This window comes from Panicum virgatum, chromosome 2N, assembly GCF_016808335.1.
Source record: "Panicum virgatum strain AP13 chromosome 2N, P.virgatum_v5, whole genome shotgun sequence".
NCBI classification, from domain to species: domain Eukaryota; kingdom Viridiplantae; phylum Streptophyta; class Magnoliopsida; order Poales; family Poaceae; genus Panicum; species Panicum virgatum.
Genome location: NC_053146.1, coordinates 43,260,571 through 43,286,406, shown reverse-complemented (window position 1 = coordinate 43,286,406; position 25,836 = coordinate 43,260,571). Strand labels below are relative to the sequence as shown.

Here is a 25,836-nt window from a genome sequence, read left to right as displayed (position 1 = left end):
CCAATGCTGCTGTTTCTGCGGCCGGAGCCCAACAAGCGGCGCGGCGACCGGAGAACGCCGAGCCTTCGCCGGATGACTGTGCCAATGCTGCTGCTTCTGCGGCGGTGGCGGAAGACGGGGTGGGGAAGGCGGAGGCGGAGGGCGTGTGTAACGTCCCGCCTCCCCGAGGCCGGGCCCGCTTACATATGGCTGCTTTCTAGGACATAGACTGTCCTTACAGACCAACACCAGTCTTTTCTGCACACTTTGTCCAGCACCCGGGAAGAACTTCCCGGTCGGTCACCCATCCCCAAATTTCTCCGGGCCAAGCACGCTTAACCTCGGAGTTCTTTGAAGACCGGATTCCGGAAAAAAAGCTGCAACTTGTTAGTATGAGTATCCTATTAATCCTATTAAGTCCTGAACCGGGGTGTCACATCATGGCTCCGAAAGCCAGCGGTAGAGGCGGCGCCGGGTGGGGCAGGAGGTCGTGCCACCAGTGCAAGAGGGTGAAGGAGAGCCCGGGGGAGATGATCAGTTGCGGGCGGTGCGACCAGATGGTCTACTGCGCCCCCTGCGTCAGGAACAGGTAACGTGCCGCTCCCCCACCGGTCGCGCGCCTCGCCCTGTCCTGCTCTGTCGCGGAATCGTCAGGGAACCTTGGGATTCTGCAGGTACCCGACGATGTCGGAGGCGGAAGTAAGGGAGCAGTGCCCGTTCTGCCGTGGAGTCTGCATCTGCACGCGGTGCGCTGCCAAGGATAAGCAGGTTGGGCCCGAGGTGATGTTCCTGTGGCTTCTGAGCTCGACACCCGATTACATACATGTGTTCAGTTCGATTAGATTGTGATGAGGAGCTCGTTGTTAATGGCACTTGTTTGGAATTATTTGGAGAATTTCACTTACATTGTTTATGTGAATTCATAATCGAGTAGTTGACAAAATAAATCTCAAAATTCTGGCATGGACACTTGATTTCTCGTGCTTCCTTGTTTAGAGAACATTGTTCTTTGTTCTGGCATGTTGTGGATTTCGTTCCATTCTGCTATATTGTGACAACCCTTTTTCACTGGTAGTGGGTGAAAGTGTTTGGAGAATTTGACTTGCATAATTTTTTGGAAGCCACAAGTGAGTCGTGGAGGGGATAAAGTTCTCAAATTTCCTAGTCACAACCTCTTATCTGCTGAGTTATGAGAATGTTTATTTTCTCCCATTGTAGAGCTCGGTTTTGAAGAAATGCAGTAGCAATGGGTCAGCTACAAGAAAAGAGAGGCCCACTTCTGCAGGTGTGAAGTCACCCAAGACTCGTAATGCGGCAAGACGGACTAAAGGAGTTGACTACTCCTTTGTGAGGACAAATAGGATGAATAATGCACTTTCCATGTTGGATGAGGTGGATACATCAGATGTGAGCACTGATGAGGTTGATCCTGAAACAAAACGCAAATATGCCAGCTACCTGTTGCACTACCTGTTGCCATGTTTGACACAGATCAACAAGGACCAGATGGAAGAAAGAGAAGTGGAGGCCAGGATTCAAGGTAAAATAGATTGCTATGGAATAACTTACTAGCTACTTGTTGTTTTCAACTGCTTTTTTTTAAAAAAAAAATCATCCCCTCATTTCCCCCAACAGGATTGGAATTGTCAGAATTGAGTGTCGAGAAAGCTGACACCGGGAGGGATGAGAGGATGTTCTGGTACTGGATGCCGTCAATTATTGAGTAATTTTTCATTTTTTGGCTAATAATTTTCTGTCCTATATGTTTAAAATCTGTTCTGTGAATCAGTGACAATTGCAGAACATCAATATTTGATCTACACAGAAGCTGCCCAAACTGCTCTTACGACTTATGCATCGTCTGTTGTAAGGAGCTTCGTGAATGCCATCTTGAGGGTTCCTGTCAGGAGGTACCGGTAAATTATCCTAAAAGAGATTCTGACTATATGCATGGTGGTGATTCTGATCCATTGCCTAATTCCAATTTAATCAAAGAAACAAGTTTGCCTAGTCACCAATCTGAGTGTATCAAATCGGAAGCTGATTCTGACGGAACCGTACATTGCCCTCCATCTGAACTTGCTGTGTGTGGCAGTGACTATATGCATGATGGTGATCCTGATCCACCGCCCGATTCCAATTTAATCAATAACAACAAAACAGGTTTGTCTAATCACCAGTCTGAGTCTATCAAGTGGGAAGCTGATCCTGACGGAATCATCCACTGCCCTCCATCTGAACTTGGTGGATGTGGCAACAGTGTTCTTAATCTAAGAGAAATTTTTGAAAAAGATAAGTTAAATAAGCTCGAAATGTTGGCTTTGCAAATGAGCAAGCAGCTACAACCTTCTGATATCATCAGTACAGATACATGCGAATGCTCATGTTCAGCTAATCATGAAAATTCAAGGAAAGCTGCTACCAGAGAAAATTCAACAGATAACAGCATATATTGTCCCATATCAGATGACAGGAAGCCAGATGATCTCAAGCACTTCCAGAAGCACTGGGTGAAAGGAGAACCTGTAATTGTGCAAGGGGTGCTCAACAAAATGTCTCATTTAAGCTGGGAGCCACCAGATATGTGGTCTGCAATACATGGCACCGATAATAGTTCTGAGATGAAAATGGTGAAAGCCATTGACTGTCTGGCTTTCTGTGAGGGTAGTGCAATACATTCTTCCAACTGCAAATCTATGCTACATTAATTATTCTGTTAGAGATGCTATTTTTTTCCCTTTTACCATAATCAAGTGAGAAACCTAATCTATTTGTTTATATATATACAGGTTGAGATACGCACCACTGACTTTTTCAAAGGGTATTATCATGGTCGGATGTATCGCAATCTTTGGCCTGAAATGCTTAAATTAAAGGACTGGCCTACTTCAAACCACTTTGAAAATATTTTGCCTTCCCATGGAAGGAAATACATCAATTCCTTGCCATTTCAGCCATATACAAATTTGAAATCTGGCTTGCTAAATGTCTCTGCGTTGCTTCCTGGTGACATCTTAAAGCTTGACATGGGCCCAAAATCATATATAGCTTATGGCTATGCACAGGAACTAGGCAGAGGAGATTCCGTTACAAAGCTTCATTGTGATTTGTCTGATGCGGTAAGTAAATAATTTACACGATTGGAATTGAGAACGATTTACCCAAATCCATCCATTGGACATAGTTATATCATACTGGACTGTGTTGATCAAGTCCTCGGATGTTTTTTCTTTTCTCTGTTGAGACGAGGCGACTTGATGAAGAGGAAGCCTTCATCCTGGTCTACATGATAGGACCTTTTTTCCCCTTTTAATGCTGGCTTGATCTATGATTTTTTTTAATCCAATAGAGTAGAGAATGCTTAGCATCTCGCTATAAAGTTGTTTTCTGTTAACTTTGTAATGTTATTTCTGTTGTCAGGTCAATGTTTTGATGCATACTTGTAAAGTTGATCCCTCTGAACAACAACAGGAGATAAGAAACTTGAAAAGAAGACATACAGAACAGGATAAAAAGGAGAACATAGCAACGGATGGAAATGAGACAAGCATGGAACATGCAGATATATCCCCTGTTTATTGCACAGATGATGGGGGAGGTGCACTATGGGATATTTTCAGGAGGGAGGATGTTGGAAAACTAAAAGAATACCTCATAAAACATTCCAAAGAATTCCGCCATATTTACTGTTCTCAAGTTGAAAAGGTTAGTGTCAGTTTGATCTCTGAATGAGCTTGTGCGGACCATAGTTTATCATTTTGTGACACTTGCTTTCAATGCAGATTTTTAACCCTGTGCATGATGAAACATTTTATCTAACAAACACAAGAGGAAGCTCAAAGAGGAGTATGGTGAGTTGCCTTATCTATTTGTATTTTTATTTTTTAAAAATCCTTTGGTGCAAATGTTTACAATATTCATCAGTGCTAAAAGTTTTGAAATTTTGATATGATATTGTAGGAATCGAACCATGGACGTTTGTACAAAGACTTGGAGAAGCGGTTTTTATACCCGCGGGGTGTCCTCATCAAGTACGGAATCTCAAGGTGAACTTGCCAATACGCTATTGCAATACCCAGTTTCAAATGCTGTAGATGACGACTGGGAGAAATTCTATCAAGTTTGACATGATCTGCATCTGAATGTCTAATAATTTTACCTATGCAGTCTTGCACCAAGATTGCTCTGGACTTTGTATCTCCAGAGAACATTCAGCAATGTCTTAGCCTAACGGAGGATTTCCGCAGGCTTCCGAAGAAGCACAAGGCAAAAGGAGATAAACTAGAGGTACGAACTTTTCAATGCATGACCGTGTAGGCCCTCCTCACGTGGGGGCGTAGGAGTATGGCCCTGTTTGGAACCGCACTACGTAGTAGTATGGCACCTGTTTGGAACCGCGCTCGCGTCGCTTCCAACAGAAACAGTGATATGTCTGTTATCTTTAGCTAGGCTTCTTTTCCCATGCTACCAGTGGCGGATCCAGGATAATTATTAGGAGGGGCTTTCTTCTACCTCTAGATAACTTCAGCCTTTCCTCACAGTGTGTTCATGGCTGGAACCCCTATAGACCCACTGTTGGATCCGCGTGTTCATGGCTGGAACCCCTTAGACCCACCGCTGGATCCGCCCCTGCATGCTACAGTAGGGAGCGGGCGGACTCCTTAATGACTCGCTTCCGGGGGCGGATCCTGTGCTTTCCCGTGCTGAGGGGGGAAGTGGGATTTGCTTGCCGGTGTAAATAGTAGGGTACCTAGTTTCTAGTGTGCTGCTACTAAGGTTGCTCGACGGCTTTAATGGCGGCGGAGCTTAGGCTTGCCGTGAAGGCAGCACGGCCACTTCATCGGCGAATAAGTGTCCTCCAGAGCTTCTGGGAGGATCCGATAGCTTTTGTTTCCACTTCTCTCAAGTGGCGGTGGCGGCGACAACACGGTCTCGGCGGAGGAGTCAAGGAGGTTCTTGCTTTGTCTCTTTATTATGTTGCTTCCCTCTGGGGAGCTCTCTTTTCTGGGTTGGCAAGTTCTTCGGCGATTGCGGATTTCTCTTCCGATGGGGTCGTCTGGGTCGTCCATGGTGGCTTTATGCGGATGGAGGGGGGTTTCCCTGCAGGGGATCTCTGTACATCAGCTGGTGGCACATCGATCCGGATAGAAGGTGTGTCCTCTAGCCTTTTGGTTCAAGGATAAAGAGACAGCTTTGGGTCGTGTGGATAAGGCTCGGGTATCTCGTGGCGGCATCCGTTGTCATCGACGAGTTCCTGTCCATGATCGATGGAGCTCGGGGTGCATCCCAGCCGATCCAGTCTCAGCGGTTGCTTCATCTCGCTCTTTGGTGCGAGTGTCTACTGCAGGCTGCAGGTACTTCCAGGAACTTGTGGAGATAGGGTTTTTTTTTTCTGACTTGGGGTTGGTGGCGAAAAACCTCCGGTGATGGTTGGCGGCAGCGAAGTTTGGACGATTCCGCCGAATGAGGTTTTAGGGCTTTATTCATATTTTCTTTGCTCCGTAGGGGCCGCTGTGCAAGATGGTCGACACAGTTGTCTTCTATGTCCTTATCGAATGTACCTGTATTTGTACGTGTCTTTGTACAGTATTCTTAACTTATAATACAAGTATGTTTGATAAAAAAACAGAAACAAAGCGACGCGCGGCGAACGCTTGTCGCCCGGCCGCCGAGACGCCGCTCGACGCCCGCTTCTCGCTTCTCAGGGACTCGCTGCTGCCAACCGCAGTCCAACAGGGCCTAAATGCCGGCCGTGGGCTTGTGCTGCGGTGGCTCGGTGTGTGGAGCCCTTCATCAGTAAGCAAGCAACGAGAGCAGTTTGGTGGATGTGAGTTGAGCTTATTTGGATGCCTCTATAAAAATCTACCTCAACTCTATGATATCCTGACCCACGAATTTGAGGGCTACCAGTGTTCCATACGTGTGGTATGTCTAGAAAGTTATCTCACCTTTTTTATGTGTGGCATGGCATGTCTAGGAAGTTATCTCACATTTTCTTTGAGGTGAACAGGAGGGGCAAGCCCCTACTGACTAAATATATTAATAAAAGAAAAGGGAAGTTCAAAAAGAGTCTAGACCAAAAAAAAAACAAAAGGACAAAATTAAACTAAACAAGAAGCTCTGAGCTCAAAACTAAAGTGGGAGAATCATGTTGCATCTATCCATAACAGCATGTCTGGAATAAGGAAGTTATTTCACCATACTAGTTGAGGAAATATTTAGAGCATTCTAGTGATACCCCTGTACTTCAAAGTTGTTAGAGTATATTAGGAATATCTCTATATTAGGTAGATTAGGATTGTACTCGTATCCTACCATATCTGTAGGAGAAGCTACTTGCCCTCCAAATTATGTATCCCTATATATTCAGCCCCCAGTCTCAGGCTAATAAAATACATCATTATATATTTCTTTATTCTCCTACATGGTATCACGAGATTATGGTTACAAGATCCTGACCTAAACCTTTTGTGGCCTCTTGTTGCGCCACTGCCTCCTACGCACCGCCGGGTGTCTCCCACGGTGCCCATCCAGGGCGTCCCCTCGATGGCCTCCAAGCACGCCTCCGAGGAGGTCGTCCATGACCTCCGCCGGGGGCAGCGCCATCCTCTGCAGCGGACCTACGCGTCAAGCAGCAGCAGATCGAGCGTACCTCGCCATTGGCCACGAAACCCGTCGATGATGACCCATCCAGCGCTGCAGTAGTGGCAACCGCGGCCACCCTGCGATCTTCCCCGTGTTGTCATGGCGGTGACAAAGGCCTTCGCATGGTGCGCCCAGTCGTCGTCGGCGGATTACCTGGCGGCGGCCACTCCACCCCGTCACCTCTCCTCCACGGTTGGATCGCCACCCGACCCTCGGTCTTCCCGGCGGGATCCGCCATTCCCAGGAGTCGCGCCGCCCGATCAGGCGGAACTCCCCGCCGCTTAGTGGGATCCATCATTATGCATCTCTCTATTCTCCTACAAAAGCCTCTACTTTTTAAGGGTCTGTTTGGGACTGTGGTCTGCAGAAGCGGGTTGCAAATAAGCGGAACGTGGCTCTCCCCTCGCTTCTAGCGTCTTGGCCACTCCTAGTTAATTTGCCCGCTTATCGCGTTGAGCACGGCTGTCCAACGCAGGCCGTTTGGTGGGATATTTTTTTTGTTTTTTTCGCTGAAACGCGCCATAGACGCCTTCCCAAATAGAGTCTAAGTAGGAGCTGTCTAAGTAGGAGCTATCGTAACTTTTCGAGATACTAAATTTTATTTACTACTCCAGCAATAGGCTTTACTCCTTGGCCCCTACTTTTACCCTTACTTCTTGACCCCTACTTTATTTATGACAAGTAGGGTCACATGTAAGTGACCCTTCTTTTCTTTTTTTTCTTTGTTCTTTTACTTTCATACTTCCTCTTTCTTTCGGCCCGTTCGCTAGCATCCCCTTCATCCTGCGCCTCCCTCCACGCCGCCCAAAGGAGAAGGGGTTGAGCCTGTGCTGGATTGGATCTGCCTGCGGCGGGCTCGACCTCCCCCAAATCGCCGGAGGAAGACGGTGCTCGAATAGGCTTTGATGTGCCGAGCTCGGGCTCCACGAAATCTCCGCGCGTGGAGGATGGGGGAGCATGGACGACGAGCGAGCTTGGCCAGATCTCAGCAGGATGGGATGGCGAGTCTTCAAGAGGTCACGGTCGGGCTGGGGTAGTGCAGATCCGGGCCCGTGGCGCGATTCGGGTATGGCGCCGCTCGAGCCTGAGCAGCGGAGCCGGGGAGGGGAGTGGCGGGCTCATTGGATATCTGTGCGGGCGGTAGGCTCCGTTGTCGGCGAGATCCAGGCGTGGGTCAACCGCGAGACCGTCGCACGCCTCGTGGCCGCCCTGCGGCGGCCCGATGGTAGCAGGGCGGACGCCGCCCACGCGCTCCTAGCGGAGCTCAAGGAGCGAGTGCTGTCCGTCGGCCGGTTTGACTTGTGGCTCCAGCACACGCTGCTGCGGTAGGGATGGCACCAGCGAATGTGGGCATGAGTTTGGTGAAAACCCATGCACAGGCAAACCCCACGGAAAAAAACCTGTCCGCACCCGCATCCTCACTCGTGGGTTTTGTGGGTTTTGGGTGCGCGCCCGTGTGACAACAAATATAATAAAAATACACAAATTTGTCAATTTAAATAGTCAAACATCACATTTCTATAAGTAATAAGAATAAATTAACAATAAATTCATAAGTTCAAAATCATAAGGATAAACTAATAACAAATTCATAAGTTTTTGTGCTCATTTTATTGTTAGGATAGTTGGGCTGAGCCTTACCTAAACACGCTGGACTAGGGTTTCATTGTTTACGGATGGGTGCGGATCCACGCGCGGGTGGAATCTCAAGTGTGGGTGCGAGTTCACCCACGCATGGAATATCAAATCCACATCCGCACCCATCGGGTTTAAAATCCGCAGGTGCAATTGCCATCCCTATGTGGCATAGTGTGCTCTCCGTCATCGAAGCGAAGCTCGAGGACCCGACCGTGGGCGAAGGCGATGGTCCAGGCGGACGTGCGTGTGGAAGGCTGGATGGAACAGTCACAACAGAAAAGTAGGGGCTTTCCCTAACCACAAAAAGGGGTATGAAGGTCTTTTCGTGTGCGTCTGACACGTCGGCGAGCTGATCTGGCTCGAGCTGGCGTGCCATGTTGGCAAAATTGGCAAAATATTAGTTTCGAATAGAGGATGGTGGTAAAGAAGTTTAGCTTTCATTTGGAAGGATAGCAGATGAGCAGGCGTAATCTATAAGTATGGCAAATAGTTAAATACTTTAAGAATAAATTATCTCATTGTCAGATTGGACCGTGAAAATGCTTATTTTATTTGCTCATGACGTACCCATCCTATGAATACACAACAGTTACCAAGTTTTCAAGATAAAAAAATACAAGTTTCTACGATACATAAAAAAATATATGAAGTGCAAACCAATCTTTTCGTGCAAATTGTGCAAACTTCAATTTAGACTACTGAATCAACATTCAAGGGAGTGAGCAGGGGGAGTGTGAGAGGGGATTTGCAAAAGCGTGATTAGAGGTGGACGGTTAATTGTAAAATTAGCTAATAATCAGATACCCTTTAGTCCCGGTTATTATTTTTTTAACCTTCCACACCCTTTAGAGCAAGTATTATGGTCGGCTATAAACAGGCTGAATGCTGAGGTGGAGGAGAGAGAAGAGGGGAGAGGTGAAGTGGGCTGTAAACATACAGCCAGTTTCGACACAAGAATCAAAAAAATTTGTAAGATAGACAAGTGGATCATATATTAATGTTGGAGAGCTAAATCACTATATATAAGTGGGCTGAGAGATGAGCAGCAAAGGCTCTCGCAACTAACAATAGGCTAAATCATTAATCTTGCTCTTGTAGCAATCGGAAATGACTGAAGTCCCTTCCCAGCCGAGTAGCTTAGATAATGGATCAAAACCATCATCTCGGGTAGCTTAGATAATGGATCAAAACCATCATCTCTTATAAATGAATGGGCTAATAAACTAACGACTTCGACGAGAAGGTTAGGCTTTCCACAAGAAATGTGAGCTGCCACTGACAGTTTTGTTTTTACCTCTTCATGACTGCAGGTGAAGAAGATGATCGTCCATGCCGTCGCGCATGCTTTGCAGATTCTGAAGGAGCCTTGTTCATCACCGGAGCCGGAGGCCGCCTCACATTGTCTGCGAGACAGCAAAGGAGATGACGAATCGTGTGCACTCGAGAATGTACAGTAGCTAGGTTCGTTGTCACAAATAATCTGGGAAGGGTAGATTTTCCGGATGTTGTATACCTGTACTCCTAGAGAGCTTGGTGTAACGAAAAAAGTAAATGATTCTCTTTATGCCATATTCTATTTGTAAAATGCAGTAATCATTGTAATAGCAGATTTTTTTCTCTTTCGCTTAGAAAAAATGTGCCATCCCGGTTCGCGGTTCCGTAGGGTTTGCCTCAGTTATCTATCCAAAATTTTATGATTAGAAAGGGAATCATCTGCATCTGCACTTCGACAGTAAAAACTGCCTTGGATTCTAGTATTCACGCACGAACTACGTACAAACAGATCAGATTGTTTTGATATTCGATACCTGAACTCATCTATATTAGCTTAACCCAAATTACTCCCTCCTTCAATAGTTATATTGGCACATGCTGTGTCTACAACAGCAAACATAGTCTTTTGTTCCAAGCAAGTCGGGGTAGACTAGAGATGAAATCTAAAAGAAAATATATTAACCCAGAAGAAAGTTAGGGTAGTCACATGCTGCATCTATCACAAATTATTACTCCCTCTGTCTCACAAGGATTGTTCCTTTAGAAAATTTCAAACATACTACTAGTAGTGAAAAATGATCATGTTGCTCCTATTAACTATAGTGGTTGTGATTGGTGACTGTGCTGTTTATTAGGTTCCCTACATCTTCAATAAATGCTAATGCATTGGAACTAGAAAAATAATATCTAATTAAGCATTTGATTTGCTCTATACCTTTCTCGATGCAATTATTTCTTGGTACTTGATATTGCATTGATTAGATGAAATTTACTACAGTCTAAACAAACAGTCTTTATGGGACAAAATTTGAAGGCTGTCTTTGCGAGATGGAGGGAGTATATAGCATAAAATATATGCATATAGCAGATGTGTAATATAATAAGATCTGTAAAAGCATCAGGTGCACGTGCACACAAACTTAATGGCGTCCATCGGATGCTTGTGCCGTGTGTTTCAGCTTGCAGTTCGTGGATTGCAGCTTAAGGGGGACATGATTGTAACAATCTGTCGAATGAGATTATTATATACTTGCAGATTGTAACAACCTGTAAGATACGATCCACGATATGCCAGAACAAGCAGACCCTTGTCATCTCCTAATTGAAGAAAATCCAATAAAGGCTAAGACTGTCCGCACTCGTCATACTCTAAATTCATCCTCTAAAAGGAATATTTTATTCTGGTCATCAAGATTCTCTCATCTATATTCAGTTCTCCCACACCCATCCATCATGTATATCTCTACTCTATACCAACTACTAAGAGGTGAGACCCACGTTTCAAATTTGTTCTCTTTTTTCCTCACCCAACGACCTCACACTCCCACCCCATTCTCTCTCTCTCTCTCTCTCTCTCTCTCTCTCTCTCTCTCTCTCTCTCTCCACCTTCCCCGCAGGTCTAGCGGCGGCGGAGGTGCTCACGAGCGGAGGCGGAGCAGAGACACGAAGCAGGTGTGGAGTCGCGGAGTAGCGGGAAGAGGCTGGTGGCGGCGGCGCATCCCACGCCGACTGCTGCTCCTCCGCCCTCCCTCCCTCGCCGGATCTAGGTGGTGGCGGAGGCCCGCGCGAGGCCATGGCGCCGGCAGGATCTTGGGACACGACCTCGAACCCGGAGGTGGTCGACGAGTCTCGCGCCTCTGCTCTGCTATATGCTCCCTTGTCCCTGTGCCATCCGCCGGGCGGCACCCCTCGCTTTTCCCGGTGGAACCCCTCCCTGCTCCTGGCGGCGGCGGCGCCCAGCACCGGCGTGAGCAGGGAGCGCGGAACACAAGATTGATATGGGATAAAGAGGTTTTTTTCTCATGATGCTAAGCTGTGGAGGATTTAATTTGAAACAGAGGATATAATTGATATGCCTAGGATTTCACTTTTCCCTACCAAAATCTAGATAAACTTAAAAATTTTGGCTCTTCAATTAGAAAGTTTGATGAAGAAAACAACAAAATTGAAAGAGAAAAAAGAGGAGAAAAATACACACTCAAAAAAAGAGGTCAAAGGTATACATATCCATCTTCCAATCCAAGTGTTGACTTGTAAATCAAAAGAGGGGAGTGAAGAATAGCAAATAAAATATGTGACCCTCCAATCCAAAAAAGCGAAGATCAAGAAGATCAATTTATTGCAAGAGAAGAGTAGGCATACCGCATACCTTCAGATCGGAGTCACGGGTCCTGTCGAATTCCAGATCCCAAAACGCAAGATGAAGCAATGGGGTCGTTGGGGTCGATGGCTTTTATATAGGCCTCTCGCGTCTCGCCCTCCTGTTAGGAAAGCAGATCTGCCAACAAACTCGCTTTGGAAGGAATTCCCAAAGTGTTCCTCAAAAAAAAAAGAATTCCCAAAGTGCCCTACAGCCCTAGTGCCCTGGGTCGGGAATGCAATTATTTCCTGGGTCGGTGGTTGTAGATAAAAGGCAACCATTGAGCGAACCCCATGACGCCATGTCATCCCGGATTCTCAGCGCAGTGAGGTGCGGCGTAAATTTCGTTCGTCATAAAGATCCCTTGCGGATAAAGTAGTAGTGCCCATGTGCGGCACGCACATGTTTTAAAATCAAGTGATTTCTAGTATAGGTCCACATGCAGTATGTACATATTTTAAAACAGTGATTGACATGTGACAATTATATAAACAACCTAAGAAACAAGATATTTAGATTAATTAACCAACAATTTAGCTTAAATCATAGTCCATACCATAATTATTTTCATCCACACATCTATACTATAAGGAATGTACATGCCACAGGCATGTGTTTAAAATTAAATTGTTTTAAAATAATTGGAATGCATAGAACTACTATAAAAAAATGTCACAAATAAGTAGCAAAGGTTTGTTGCATCAAGATTTGAATGACCAACATATGTGAAACCTCTCCAAAAGCAAAATACTCATAATGTATTATAATGCTGTAAAGGGGGATATTGTTGAAATTTAAGTATTCCAATCCACACCAAATTATGATTGCACATGGCAAGGCATTCCTCTATACAAGCTTGGCCGAACACAGAATATAGCTAATGGCAATGTTAACTCAAATACGGGAGAGCCAACTAATATGCACTCAATATAGTTTGGAACGCGAGATCGATTGCACCTGTTCTCGCTGCTGTTGCAGCAGCTTGGCCGAACACAGCTTCATTGCCTCACCGTCACCTTCACCAGCACACATCCAGGACCAGCTGCCATTGTAGGGGGGCAATCAGCAATCAACATGGCTAGAGGGGCAATCAGCATTCAACCTGGACAGAGGCAAACATGATAATAAACATGGGGATTTCAAGGATAATAGTATACAATTCAAGGATGCTTCGGATTTTCAGAAGCAATCAAACATGGGGAACTGAAAGGAAATATTTTAATGAGTTACATGTACATTTGAATTTGATCATTTTATCTACGGATAGTTGAAAGTAGAAAATTATGTAATCAAAGCATTTATCTGCAGTTTCGTTCTAATATTTCTTCATGACTATACTTGGAGTCTTGGACAATGACCAAAAGCTACACCATGTAAATATCTGTAATTGAACAGAGCATGAATTCAGTTTTCTGCTAACACACAGGGATTAAAACACACAAACTATGACTGCACCAGAACACGAAACTAAAATTAATGTTCTGAGGGCATTCTTGAATCAACAAATAAAATGGAAATGCAGATGATAAATGTAAGTAAACATAATCTCTACTGACATCACTTGTTTCCTTCATATATCCATTTAAACCAGCGAGCCTATAGAATGCCTACCATCAATATAACATGTACATTTTAATGAGTTACATGTACATTTGAATTTGATCATTTTATCTACGGATAGTTGAAAGTAGAAAATTATGTAATCAAAGCATTTATCTGCAGTTTCGTTCTAATATTTCTTCATGACTATACTTGGAGTCTTGGACAATGACCAAAAGCTACACCATGTAAATATCTGTAATTGACCAGAGCATGAATTCAGTTTTCTGCTAACACACAGGGATTAAAACACACAAACTATGACTGTACCAGGACACGAAACTAAAATTAATGTTCTGAGGGCATTCTTGAATCAACAAATAAAATGGAAATGCAGATGATAAATGTAAGTAAACATAATCTCTACTGACATCACTTGTCTCCTTCATATATCCATTTAAACCAGCGAGCCTATAGAATGCCTACCATCAATATAATAAAATTGGGACTGGGAAGTAGCATCATCATCAATATAATAATCTTGTGATGACATTATCATAATAGAGAGAAGTCAATAATATAATCTGGAACGCAAAATGACATTATGGAACAAAAAAATAGGAGCTGCAGGTAAACCTAGATGTTTTTAAGAATTCCAGGGATTAATCCTCTGTCCGAATGGATTCACAGGTACAAGTTAGCATTAAAAAAAACAAATACAACAAGTTCAATGTTGTTTTACAGAAAACAGGCCAAACAGCAAGCCCAACTTGCTGTAAAATGGCACATATGTCCACTTGGGAGAGAAAGAACACAGAATACTAACCAAACTACTTGTTTACACAAAACTGCTTGATATATAGTGATATCCAGTTAGACATCAAAGACAATTAGGCAACAACCATCAAGATGGACTCCCAAAATCAGTGATGCTGTTGTTGTTACCTGGCCTGCAAGATAAGTCCACTGCCGATTCTTTCTGTGCAGTGCTTAACTCAAGTGCTTCCATCCTAAGTGCATCCAGCTTTTGTTATTCTGGTTCAGTAAGTACCGGTCATTTATATCATCTCGGGATTCACCGCCGATGCAGCTATTGACGTTGTCCAGTCCCTGAATATATGTACATGTCTTTTAGGCATAGATGCATGCAGTTTTTCAACATTGCAAGAGGTAGAAAGCAGCACCAATCCGGATGAGCTCTGTTACCTTTGTGTTCATTGATGTCATCGAGGCTTCAATCTTCCATTAAATCAACTCTGAACGTGACCGAACGCTATACTTATGCACTGAATAAGAAAGAACAATATCTTCAAATATGGTGTAGGCAAGCTAAATAGTTTCAGAGCAACTAATGGCTAAGACTCACAATTTATTTTCTAGCGACAAACTCTCAATTTGAGTGTTAAACTGATATTTCAACAGTTCAAACCATTGCTGTGATAAATTTTGTGATAAATGAAAGCATATCATGCAAATACCTTTGAACACATGATGGAAGTGTTGTGATAAATGAATACATATTTGAATGGAGCTTTCCTTCAGTTGAGGCTATGTATCCTCGGCAGCTTGGGAAACCTGTATAGGCATACAAGTGAATGCTGGTCACAACCTTGGCAGCTTAGGAAACCTGTATAGACATACAAGGTTACAAGGAGCAAAAATAATATAAAAATTTCTATTCCAAAGCTATTTTTGGTCATTGCTGGCAACCTAGCAACTCCCCATGCTGTAGCTGTAAAAAATAAAAATAAAAAAATCATTTTCAGCTCTTTCTGGTCTGATGGAGAAGCTCATTTGTGTTGTCTTCTCTCTCAAGCAACACACACAGCAAAAAAGCAACCTGGCTCTTTGCTTGGCTCTGTTCTTATCCAGTAGCACACTACTTACTGCTACCATCTTCTATCTCGATCAAGCAGAAACCAGGAAAAAAAACTGTACCTGAAGCTTTTTTTTTTTTTGCTCCAAAACCTGATCCACTCAAAGCTCTACCCTCAACCGTAGGCTTCTTTCATGTCGGCAGCACATCAGATAGCTCTTGTTCATAGCCTGAAAAAAATAAACTGATTGGGAGTAGCAGAGGGGTAAGAAGAATTAGTTCAGAGCATGCATCTGTCAGGTTAGAACAACAACTCAAGGATTTGCATTTTTCTTGTCATAAAATTTAAATCAACATCAATGAACAAGAGCTATCAATTAAATCAACATAAATGAAGACCCACCCTCAAAATCTCAGGAAAGGAGCATCCAATTAAATCAACCATAACCTAAATCCAAGTTTTTCATCAGGAAAGGAGCATCAATGAAGACCCACATATTCCCCTGCACCTAACAGGTTGGTCTCATTTACTAATCACAGAAACTCAATCATTGCCTCTTCTTTGTCCTGCAATCAAAGACTATCATTACCATAGATCAAATTCGATATGACAAATGAAAAATGCTATTTACTGATACCTGACAAGGAAAAAGACCAATCATGTGTTAAAGTTTATGGACTTTTTGGTTGTAGCTCGCGAAGCTGCCTAAATTACTCTATGGATGTGACGGCAAATCTCCCTTTTGCTGGCAAAATCAAAAGAAATACCGGAAAAGAAATGGGGCAAAAAGTTTTGTCAGCATGAAATTAACCAAGTAGCACTCACGTTGATGATGAGGTTCTTGTGCGTACCCCCAAGGTGAGCCCGCCATGTTCGAAGAACGTGGTCACATCGGCCGCGAGGGGGTACGGTGCCTCGACGGCGTCTTGGTGTGGGTCGACGGCGTCTTGGTGTGGGCAAGGTTCACCTAACCGGTGGGAACCGGTCCGGTTTGACCGGTTACCGGTCAAACCGGTCCGGCCCGGTTAGTGAACCGGCCGGTATCAAACCGGCCATAATTCAAAATTCAAATTTGAATTTTAAAAAAATGAAAAAATCCCAGAAAATCCCTACAAATACTACACGGTGTGAAGAATCTAATGATGTAAAACTTTCTCAAAAATTCGTTCATTTAGCCTAGTTTGAGGAATTTTAAAGTAAATTCAAAAAAGAAAAAGAAAAAAAAAGAAGGCCCATTAAGGCCCATGGCGGTCTGTACCTTAGATAGGGTTCCTTGTGATCCGGGGGGGTAGCACCCCAGAATCCTTCCCTATCCGGGCGCAGCCGGTGCCTGTGCACCCCAGGAGGCGACCGGCGTCCGCGGCCGGTTAGCCGCTCTGCGTGCCCGGTTGGCTGCCCGGTTAGGCCGGCTTACCGGTGCACCCCCGGATCCGGCGCGTTCCGGTGCCACTGGCCGGCTTACCGGCCGGTAAGAGCGGTTTACCGGTCGGTGTCGCCGGTTACCGACCCGACCGGGAGAGAAGGTAAGAGCTCCAAATTTTTGAGTAGGATGCTTGGTTAGGGCATATTTAGGTGTATGATTTAGAATATTGGATGATTTGTTTTAGGATTTGGGTTACATTTAGGTGTATGGCTGAAAAGTTATAGGTTTTAGGTAAGATTTAGGTGTACTAATTTAGGATTTAGGTAAGATTTAGGTGTAGGATTTAGGATTATATTTATCTGATTGAGATGTTTTTGTTGTCCATTTATGCAGGTAGAAAATGTCTGGGAGAGATAGAGATGTTGTATGGGAACATGGTGAAAATCTTTATCCCAGATGGCGATGCAACTATTGTCGTACGCAGAAAGGAGGAGGTGGTGCAACAAGATTGAAGCAACATTTAGCTCACCGCGGGGCGGAGGTGGTCCATTGCAGGAATGTGCCACCTGATGTGCGGGACTTCTTTCAGCGTGAGTTGGATAGGGCAAAGAAGGTGGTGGGAGAAGAGGAATAACGCAACCAAGGATTGATACAGGCTCTTGGACGCAGAAGGGTAAGAACGCAAAGGAAGCTATTGGTAAAGCTTGGTCAAAGTTTTTCCATATTGCAGGAGTACCTGGAAGACAGGCTGACAGTCCATACTTTATCAGCGCGGTCAGGGAGACACAGAAGTGGGGTAAGTTTTCTTTCATTGCAATGATACATATGAGCTTACATTCTTGTATCTCATGATTTTCATATGGTTGCAGGTGAAGGTATCGCATCACCCACTGGACGGGATATTGATGGCAAGTACCTTGATCAGAATGAGCAAGACTTGAAGACGAGGTACGTAAAGTTTCAGAAAGACTGGCCCTTATTTGGCATCACGTTGATGTGTGATTCATGGACTGATCCGACGAGGATGAGTGTCATCAACTTTTTGATATATTGCAATGGGGTCATGTGGTTCCATAAGTCTATTGATGCGACTGGAAGAATCCAAGATGCTGCATATTTGTTCAAGGTAGTCCATAAACATGTTCCATTCACATTATGTTTGTTTTGTCATGTCACTTACTAAACAATCTGTCTTCCATTGCAGGAGATTCGAAAGGTGGTGGAAGAGATTGGACCGGAGAATATCGTGCACGTAGTCACCGACAACGGCACGGGGAATGATTCCATCAGCGATTGGGCACGTCAAAATATAGGTGACACTCACCTAGGGAAGAGAAAGTTGCAGAAGGGGCCTAAGAAGGGTGACTCGAAGCGTCGAAAAGGCAAACAAACAGCAAAACCAGTGAGCAGCGACACCGAGACTGATGATGGAGAAGGTGAGCGTAGTCCTCCGTATCAGGAGTCCGAGGATAGCAGCTCGGCCGATGATGGTGATGATGGTGACGGTGCTGATCCTGATGCTGGAGGTGGTGGTAGTGGTGCTCACGCTGCTGCTGCTGGTAGTGGTGCTGCTCGTGGTGTTCGTTTCACAGGTATACATTGCACATATAAATAGACATATATTTTTGACTATGAGTATTGACTACTAATTATGAAATTTGGTTGATTGCAGGGGAGACTCAGTTCACACATGCTACTCAGGACACCGACCATGGAGTACCGCACTCGCAGAGAAGAACAGGTGGACCAACGGACTATGACAGTCCACAGCACTCTTCTTCCTCCTACAGCGATTCCAGGCACTCTTTTCACTACCTCATTCCTGACATCAGCATGCAGCCACCGACGAGATGGGTGTACGAATGGGAAGACCCCCATTTTTATACTATGTTAGTTCAGGAATGGCAGACAACATCGGCGTGGACGGGCCAAATTTGGCAACACTACAAGACTGAGCTGCTTAGAGTGCGAGGTATCGCTTTGATGTCCACCGCCGAATACCAAACCGCGTCCCAAATGGGGGTCTTCCCATTCCTACGTTGAACTTTCATTTCATGTGTATAGGTGTATGACTCCGTATTTGTATGCACGCTTATTACTATTGTATTTGTATGCATGATTATATATTATTGCTTTGGTAGGGTCATTTATATTAAAATGTGCATAGCTAATGCCGAAATGTCCTTTTATTTCACACCGGGGATCTATTTTTTAAGCGTCGGAATACTGCTCGAAACTACCGGTATACCAGCAAAACCGGCCGGTAAACTGGTATAACCAGCCGGTATACCGGTCGGTTTCGCTTCCCCGGCGAAATTTGAATTCAACTCGGATTTTGTCCGGTATTAACCGGTTACCGCTCCAACCGGTCCGGTAAACCGGAACCGGTGGCCGGCGGTTACCGGAAACCGGTTGGGAAAAAAAACCTTGGGTGTGGGTCGAGGGTCTTGAGCTTGGCGGCAGGTGCAGCGGCGGACGGGCGCGGTGCAGGCATCCGCAGAAGCAGGATAGGCGGGCAGCCGCGGCCGCGCCATGCGCCGGTGTGGGAGCGGCGTGGGGCTACGGCGGCCGGCGCGGGTACCCACGGCCCACGGCATGCGCGCGGGGCAGCGGCGTTGGCGCAGGTGAGCAGCGGCGCGCCGGCGCGCATGCGTCCTTCCTCCCCTCCAGATCTCGCTGCGGTAGCGATGTGCAGCTCCTTCCTCCATTTCCTGCGCCACCGCAGCAAGGGCGTCCCTGGTCGGCGCACGGTGGTCGGGCCGGACGCTGGGGGCGGAGACCTTTGCCCCGCCCCAGAGGGCAGCCGCCCGCGGCACACGGCGGCCGGGTAGGACGCCGAGCGTGTAGGCCGTTGTCCCTCCCCAGAGGGCCGCGCGGAGGGTGCGGAGGCCTTTGCCCCGCCCCTGAGGGCAGATGCCCGCGGCTCTCGGCGGCCGGTCCGCACGCCGGGCACGGAGGCTGGTGGCCCGCCCCTGAGCGCAGGCAGCACTCCGACCGCGGTGGGGATGGCGAAGCACCGCACGGCCCTCTTCGGGCGCGGCGTCGAAGGTTGGGCGGCAGGGCAGGGTGCGGCGGGGGTCCCTGGACCGTAGCATGGGCGGCGGGGGCGCCGGGGTCGGGTTGTGGGGAAGGGGTCAGGGATGGGGCTGCGGCCGTCGTGCATCGCAGGGGGGAAGGAGGGGGGCGGCGCGCAGGGGGAGGAGGGGGGCGGCGCTGGGCAGAGGGGAGGAGGGGGCGGCGCGCAGGGTTAATGGAAGGCAATCACGGTGATTTCGGCGATAACGACCAATCGCGTCACCTCCCCTGACGGAGAGGCAGAGGAGGAACCCGCCCTTCCGTGATTGCTTGCTTCGCTTCCATAATTGCAGGACGCGTGGGTAAGCCGGCCAATAGGATCGCGGGTAGGGAGAAGTGGGTAGAGAACCCTGGGGTGAAAAAAAACGCGAGGGGGAGGGGGGCGCCCGCGCGGTTGAACTGGTGAGGACGTGGTTTTCGGCCTGCCATCGTGTCGCTTCCAGATGGGTCCAAAAATGAGGGTTTATGAGGTGGGTATGAGGCTAAATTTGGTGAGAAATATTTCAATTGTCATAGATCCTTATAGTATAGAAAAAATATAATATTGGACCTGACGTGGGCCTGGACTACTCCGAGTAGCATATTGGGCCCCGGGACCGCACGAGTCCAGGAGCACTAGGGCCAATTCGATTATATGAATCAATGTCATATGAATCACAATACATATCATATAACATTGTTATACAGGAATCACAAATCAATTGATTATTACACGAGTCGTCATGTCTATGACAATAGGCCAACATAAATGACTATAAGATGAGTTGCACTGGCATAACGCACACAAGTTACTACCAATTGGGACTTAGCCGTAAACCTGCACTCGTTCTGTGGATCATTATTATCTAATCAGTTCAAGAATAATCTGTCTTTATGGGAATTTACTTTTGTCTTCCACATGTGTGCCTTGCCAGACGGATAATGCAAACGCAAGAAACGCAAGTTACTCCCTATATCCCGCAAAGATTGTTCGTTTAGTCTTCAAATTTTATCCTACAAAAACTATTTATTTAGATTATAGTAAAATCCATTTGATTAAAGCAATATCAAATATCAAAAAATAATTGCATAGAAAAAGACATGAAACCAATTAAATACTTAAATAGATGTTAGTTTTCTGGTTCCAATGCATTTGCATTCATTGAGGATCTAGAAAACCAAATAAATAGCACGGTCTTCAATCATAACTGTTATAATTAATTAAGGGTAACATGATTATTTTCCACTAGTTTTCACTACTAGTAGTATATCTGAAATTTTCTAAACGAACAATTTTTGTGGCACGGAGTAGTAATCTTTACGAATCAATTCAGCAATTCGGCAACAAGTACCCTAAACCCTAAACCTTAAGATATGAGATGCAGAATAACCCAAAGTCGTATTGCAGATTTATTTCTATGGAGTGCACACTTTATGAACAGAAACACTGTGTTCTGGTGAGTAATAATGTTCTGCGTATACAAACTTCAGATCCAAGCGGGCAAAGCCCAACATTCTTTGGCTGCTCCGGAGCTCCATAACTGCTCGGATGATGCCAGAAACCTGAACACATAAATTACTTGTATAACTACCATTATCTACCCAATATCTATATATATGCGCCATTTATTTACAGCATAACTTAGGACAATACTCTACTTCCAGTGGGTAAATAACAGCTGCAGCAAGCTAAGTAAACAATCTCACGGTCAGCAGCGTGCAGGTCGCTTGTATGTTGGGGGTAAGGATGGGCAGTTCTCGTTCATCTTCGCATAAGGTTCTATTGTGTTGTACTCTGGCAGCTCCATCCTGTACTCTCCGAGGATCTGGCAGAAGGAAAGCTTATCTGACTCCGTGTTGCACCAACTTGGAAGCCTGGCTGGGTTGTCCTCAAAAATCTTGAGCATATATGCATCCCGAATCTGAGCCAGAAAGAGCAGAGTCAAACAATGCAGGTGAGACTTGGTCATGTCACGAAAAAACAACCAGAAGAAATGTACCAAGAGAGAAACAAAAACTGAGCATGAAATGTGTGGGCATGCATCTACTTGAACACTTACTGTGAACTCGGTGACCTGAATCGACTCTGTGAAAGGAGCAAATATCCCAGCCTCCTTGTACATCGCAAGAATGAAGGCAACGCAGGTGGTTGATTTGCCGTCACTGTATATCCATTCATCTTGCTCAGGTATGGTGAGCAACTGATCGAAAGACATTCCGCGTCTTTCCGTCTCTATAATGATTCCCTGAAGGTCCAAACCCTATACGAAATGTATACATGCTTATGAATTTGATACTGAACATAGCAGTAACAACTAAAGCAGGAAAATTAAGCTAAGATGAGAAAGATTAATCAGTTTTGATAAGCCATCTCAGATTGAGCAAAACACTGAATTGAACATTCAAGCCCAACAAAGTGCAGTCAACCTCCATAACAGATCAATAAAAATAGGCCATAGTCCAAGTAGATATTATAGCAAAAAAGTCTGCTACAGTGGCTGCATGTAAATATGTACCACCACAGCTCACTGGAATGCCCAACTAAATCCATAGGTTTAACAGAAATCCAGTGTTCTTTTAAAATACAGGACTTTACAAACCTCAGTGCCAAGGCGTTTGTTAAGGGCTTCATTCCACATGTTTGCAGCATAAAGTGGCTGTACTCTAGTCCACATAGACATAACAGCCATTACCTGAAAACAGTGTTGACGAAATTGAGGTGACAGAGAATAAAATTATGCATGGACTCAGATAGTGTTCCAGTAGCACAGCACTAGAGATAAATATGAACATAAAATAGAAATAACAATTTAATTTTTCCAGAGATCAACAAAGACTTGCCAGGTTAGCATCAAGAGGAGGTGGATAATTATCTCCAATTGTGTCAATCCAGCTAAATATCATGTTATGATAGCCGTAAGGCTTCCCAACCATGCTCCGGACATACTCCCATGCAGCACTTTCGTTGAATCTGGCACGTACATCAGGATGCAATGGAAGAAGGGCTATCTGAGGATTTGATTCATCCTTGAGTGCCATGGTCCACCATTCATCCCAAGGAACTATAGCAATAACTTCTTCTCCCTGTTGTTTTGCAGGCAATAATTGTCAGAAATATCGCAAATGGAAACACTTGTACTAGAGTAAAATGCATGATTTACTAGGTAGAAGCTACTGAGGAAAAAACTGTTTATTGGCAACAGTGGTTTGCACCAGATGCCCAAGACAATCAGAAAATAACTCTAGCATTCACCAAGAGACTGACAAAGATGCCAAAAAGACTAGAATATTCTTTAAAAAGGAGAAAAATAAAATATGTATCGTACAAACACAGACAACAGTTTGAGCCTCATCTTGACTCAACCCAATATTTAATCGGGAGGGATGAGCTAAAAGTTCAAATGCGTAATAGATTTGTCTTCATATTATATTCAGAATGATGACCAGTGGAACTGATTTTGTTATTATTGATCTTAAAAAACAAAGAATTGCTGATAATGAAAGCAGCCATAAGATAACATGAATCAGGCCTGGAAGAAGAAATTAAACTAACATACCTTGTCATTTTCATAGCCTGACTCCGCAACCCAGAGATTGCCCTTCTCATCTTTTAAGCAAACAGACGTATGCCCAGCAAATGCACCAGTTACCCATTTCTCCAATGTCTCAAACCCACCCCACCGACCTCGAATCTTTGATAGAGCCAAAAAGTCACCAGATTGTATGTCCTCCTTTCTAATGTTAGCAACCCAAGGCTGGGAACGTTTCTCAAATGAGGCTCCCATATGCTTCTCTAAAAAGGCCAAGTTAGAATGTTGGCCCCAGGCAGTGTTTGAAAATAAAGGCAGGACATCAATCAAAGATAACAAAGTTCCAAGCATTCCAGATGGCATGAGAAAAACAGAGATGCCATGCTGCTTCACCTGATTACAAACATAAAGTATTAGACTGCTAAGATAAATTCGACAGGATAGAAAATCATGAAAATAGATAGGAATTTTCAGAAAGACAACACACATATTCCAATTCCGCTTCTTCCTCCCATGATTTAATCTCCAGGGTGTGTTCCCGAGCAGCAAAATAATAGTCCCATGTTATCCTATATGGTGTCGCAAAAACATAGAGATCCATGCATGTCCAGCTCTGAGCTGAAGCAGTCTGCATAAACAAAGGGAAAACGACAAAATGATCATATAACAACTACCAATCTTCATGAACTGGTCAGACGCAGATTATGTAAACAAGCAATTTTTATTTCAAAAAAAAAGTAAACAAGGAATTAGTTGCTACTATAACAAGGTGCAATTTTATAGCACGATCTGGTTTGGACTTCTGGAGGAGTCTTAGAATACATCAAATCATTTATAGTACGATCAATAGTTTGGTTTCATAAAACTGCAATGAAAACAATAACATGAACACAATCGTCAATGTTTAATAATAGAAGAACAAATCATAAAATCTACACCAAGAAGTTCATTAAAAGCTAGGGATATTTAGGTCCAACATGAGAAATCCATCAAAAAGGAAACATCAGAGATAAACTGCACATTCCACTTTCAACAACACTAGCCCTATAATAATCAGCTAATGAGGCAAGAATTCCCCAGAAAAGGCAGAATGTTATCTAGACCCACCAGAAACAAAAAAAAATAATGTTTAGATTATTACAACCCACAGCCTTTTGTCCCCCAGAATGAATCAAGCATATCCATCAAGAGTTCCAGACATAGAAGCGATGCAAAATACTAATTATTAACTAAATAGTTCTCTAATGCAACCAACTCTTGTACGAAGTGATTGCCACTAACACCACCTAAGTCAACAGTCGTCAACACTACCCACTCCTATACCTCACATCACCAGATGGCACAGCAGTCTTAAGCAATTCCGCCCAATTCCGACAAAATAAACGCGGCGCTATTTCCCAAACGAGAACCGAAGGTTCAAGAGGCATGGAGGGGGACCTTGAGCCGCAGGACGGCGCCGCCGACGTCGGTCCTGTTGCGGTCCCCGGGCGTGAGCTCGATGGCGGCCTCGTTCTCCGCGAAGCAGGCGCCGCCCCAGGCCGCGGGCGCCGGCGCTCCGGGTGCCACGGCGGCGACGAAGGACGGGAGCAGGTCGACGGCGTTGTGGAGCGTGTTCATCACGGGCCACGCCACCTGCCGCGGCAGGATGGGCAGCACGTCCCGCGGGCTGAAGGGCACCTTCAGCCCGAGCTCCACCGCCCGGGCACCCCGCGGCAGCGCGGCGGACGCCACGAGGAGCACGAGGAGGAAGGGGAGGGGGGCGGGGGGGCGCCCCCGCGGCGGAGACTCCGCCCACGCCATCGCCGGCGCGGCGGTTCGGCTGCCTCCCGCGCGCGCTCCCGGCGAGACGGCACGCTTGCGCGGTGGTGGGGTGCGGAGGGGGGTAGGTGCCGTGCGTGGACGGAGTCGCTGCTTGCTTGCGTGGCTTTTGGGGGGGATCTGGTTGGGTTCGACTGTTCGAGTCGGGGTCCCACTCGGCGGGGTGGTGGTGGGGCCCACTAGGATACGGAGAGTCCCACGCCATTGAAGTCTTGTTTTTGGAGTCACGTTCGCAGTTCGCCCGTATCGATTCCTGATTTGGGTTCGGACTCCGCATGCGTTGCAAAATCTGGCCGGACTCGGAATTCGGCTCCAAGATGATACTCCGTTTTTCCTTCTTTTTTTGAAATTAGACCGAAAAGACCACAAATCGATACCGTGTAGAATTGAATTTCTGATCCCGTTTGGGAGCCAAATTCGAAGCTCAAATGTGTTTGTTTGAATTGTAATTAGGCGTTGTCACGCCCGCCTAAGGCCAGTGTGATCAAGCCGGACACGTTTGTGTTTCGTCGCCACACATTGACGTGCCACACTACTTTCATAGCTATTGGCCCAGATGCCATAAACTTGTTTCTCAATCTAGATAGATATTTAGAGCATCTCCAAGAGACTAGCCATAATCCTAGCTAAATATAGAGATTATGAAGCTAGCTAAAAAATAAAAAGCTTCAATAACTGAGGAGTAAACCAACAGGCTCTCTAAAACTAAACTCTCCATATGTTACAGTGCCAGTAGGCCCCACATGTCATACCCTCATGCTCCTCCCTCTGCTTCCCGTCGCCCACCGCTCGCTGCCCCGGCCACCCCCGCACCGACCT

At 45.5% G+C, this 25,836-nt stretch overlaps 2 protein-coding genes and 1 pseudogene across 15 annotated transcripts; 1 reads left to right on the top strand and 2 right to left on the bottom strand.

Annotated features, from left to right (window-relative positions):
• Positions 1 to 426: 426 nt before the first annotated feature.
• LOC120660585 lies at positions 427 to 9,924 on the top strand (annotated as a pseudogene).
• Positions 1,809 to 19,977, bottom strand: LOC120660587 (translation initiation factor IF-2-like). Of its 12 annotated transcripts, none has more exons than XR_005669664.1 (11): positions 16,104 to 16,192; positions 15,655 to 15,997; positions 15,374 to 15,495; positions 15,045 to 15,062; positions 14,914 to 15,000; positions 14,642 to 14,721; positions 14,381 to 14,545; positions 12,854 to 12,998; positions 11,906 to 12,034; positions 9,557 to 9,665; positions 1,809 to 2,249 (listed from the first exon to the last, which is right to left on the bottom strand). XR_005669664.1 is itself a non-coding variant. In XM_039939165.1 (4 exons), exons 1-3 carry the CDS (start codon positions 19,776 to 19,778, stop codon positions 15,958 to 15,960), a joined length of 876 nt encoding a protein of 291 aa, XP_039795099.1. In that variant the 5' UTR covers positions 19,779 to 19,977; the 3' UTR covers positions 15,381 to 15,495; positions 15,655 to 15,957. The 12 variants fall into 12 exon arrangements, 1 of the variants encoding a protein (XP_039795099.1); XR_005669661.1 differs by lacking the exon at positions 1,809 to 2,249 and adding an exon at positions 2,282 to 3,304; XR_005669663.1 differs by lacking the exon at positions 1,809 to 2,249 and adding an exon at positions 2,282 to 2,568.
• A 346-nt stretch (positions 19,978 to 20,323) lies between these two features.
• Positions 20,324 to 25,119, bottom strand: LOC120660586. Of its 3 annotated transcripts, none has more exons than XM_039939164.1 (8): positions 24,637 to 25,119; positions 23,687 to 23,827; positions 23,227 to 23,592; positions 22,511 to 22,753; positions 22,270 to 22,362; positions 21,730 to 21,930; positions 21,377 to 21,591; positions 20,324 to 20,683 (listed from the first exon to the last, which is right to left on the bottom strand). In XM_039939164.1, the coding sequence occupies exons 1-7, from the start codon at positions 24,997 to 24,999 to the stop codon at positions 21,379 to 21,381; spliced, it is 1,620 nt and encodes a 539-aa protein (XP_039795098.1). In that variant the 5' UTR covers positions 25,000 to 25,119; the 3' UTR covers positions 20,324 to 20,683; positions 21,377 to 21,378. The 3 variants fall into 3 exon arrangements, with proteins under 3 accessions (XP_039795098.1, XP_039795097.1, XP_039795096.1); XM_039939163.1 differs by lacking the exon at positions 20,324 to 20,683 and adding an exon at positions 21,057 to 21,232; XM_039939162.1 differs by lacking the exon at positions 20,324 to 20,683 and having other exon boundaries at positions 21,072 to 21,591.
• Positions 25,120 to 25,836: the final 717 nt, after the last annotated feature.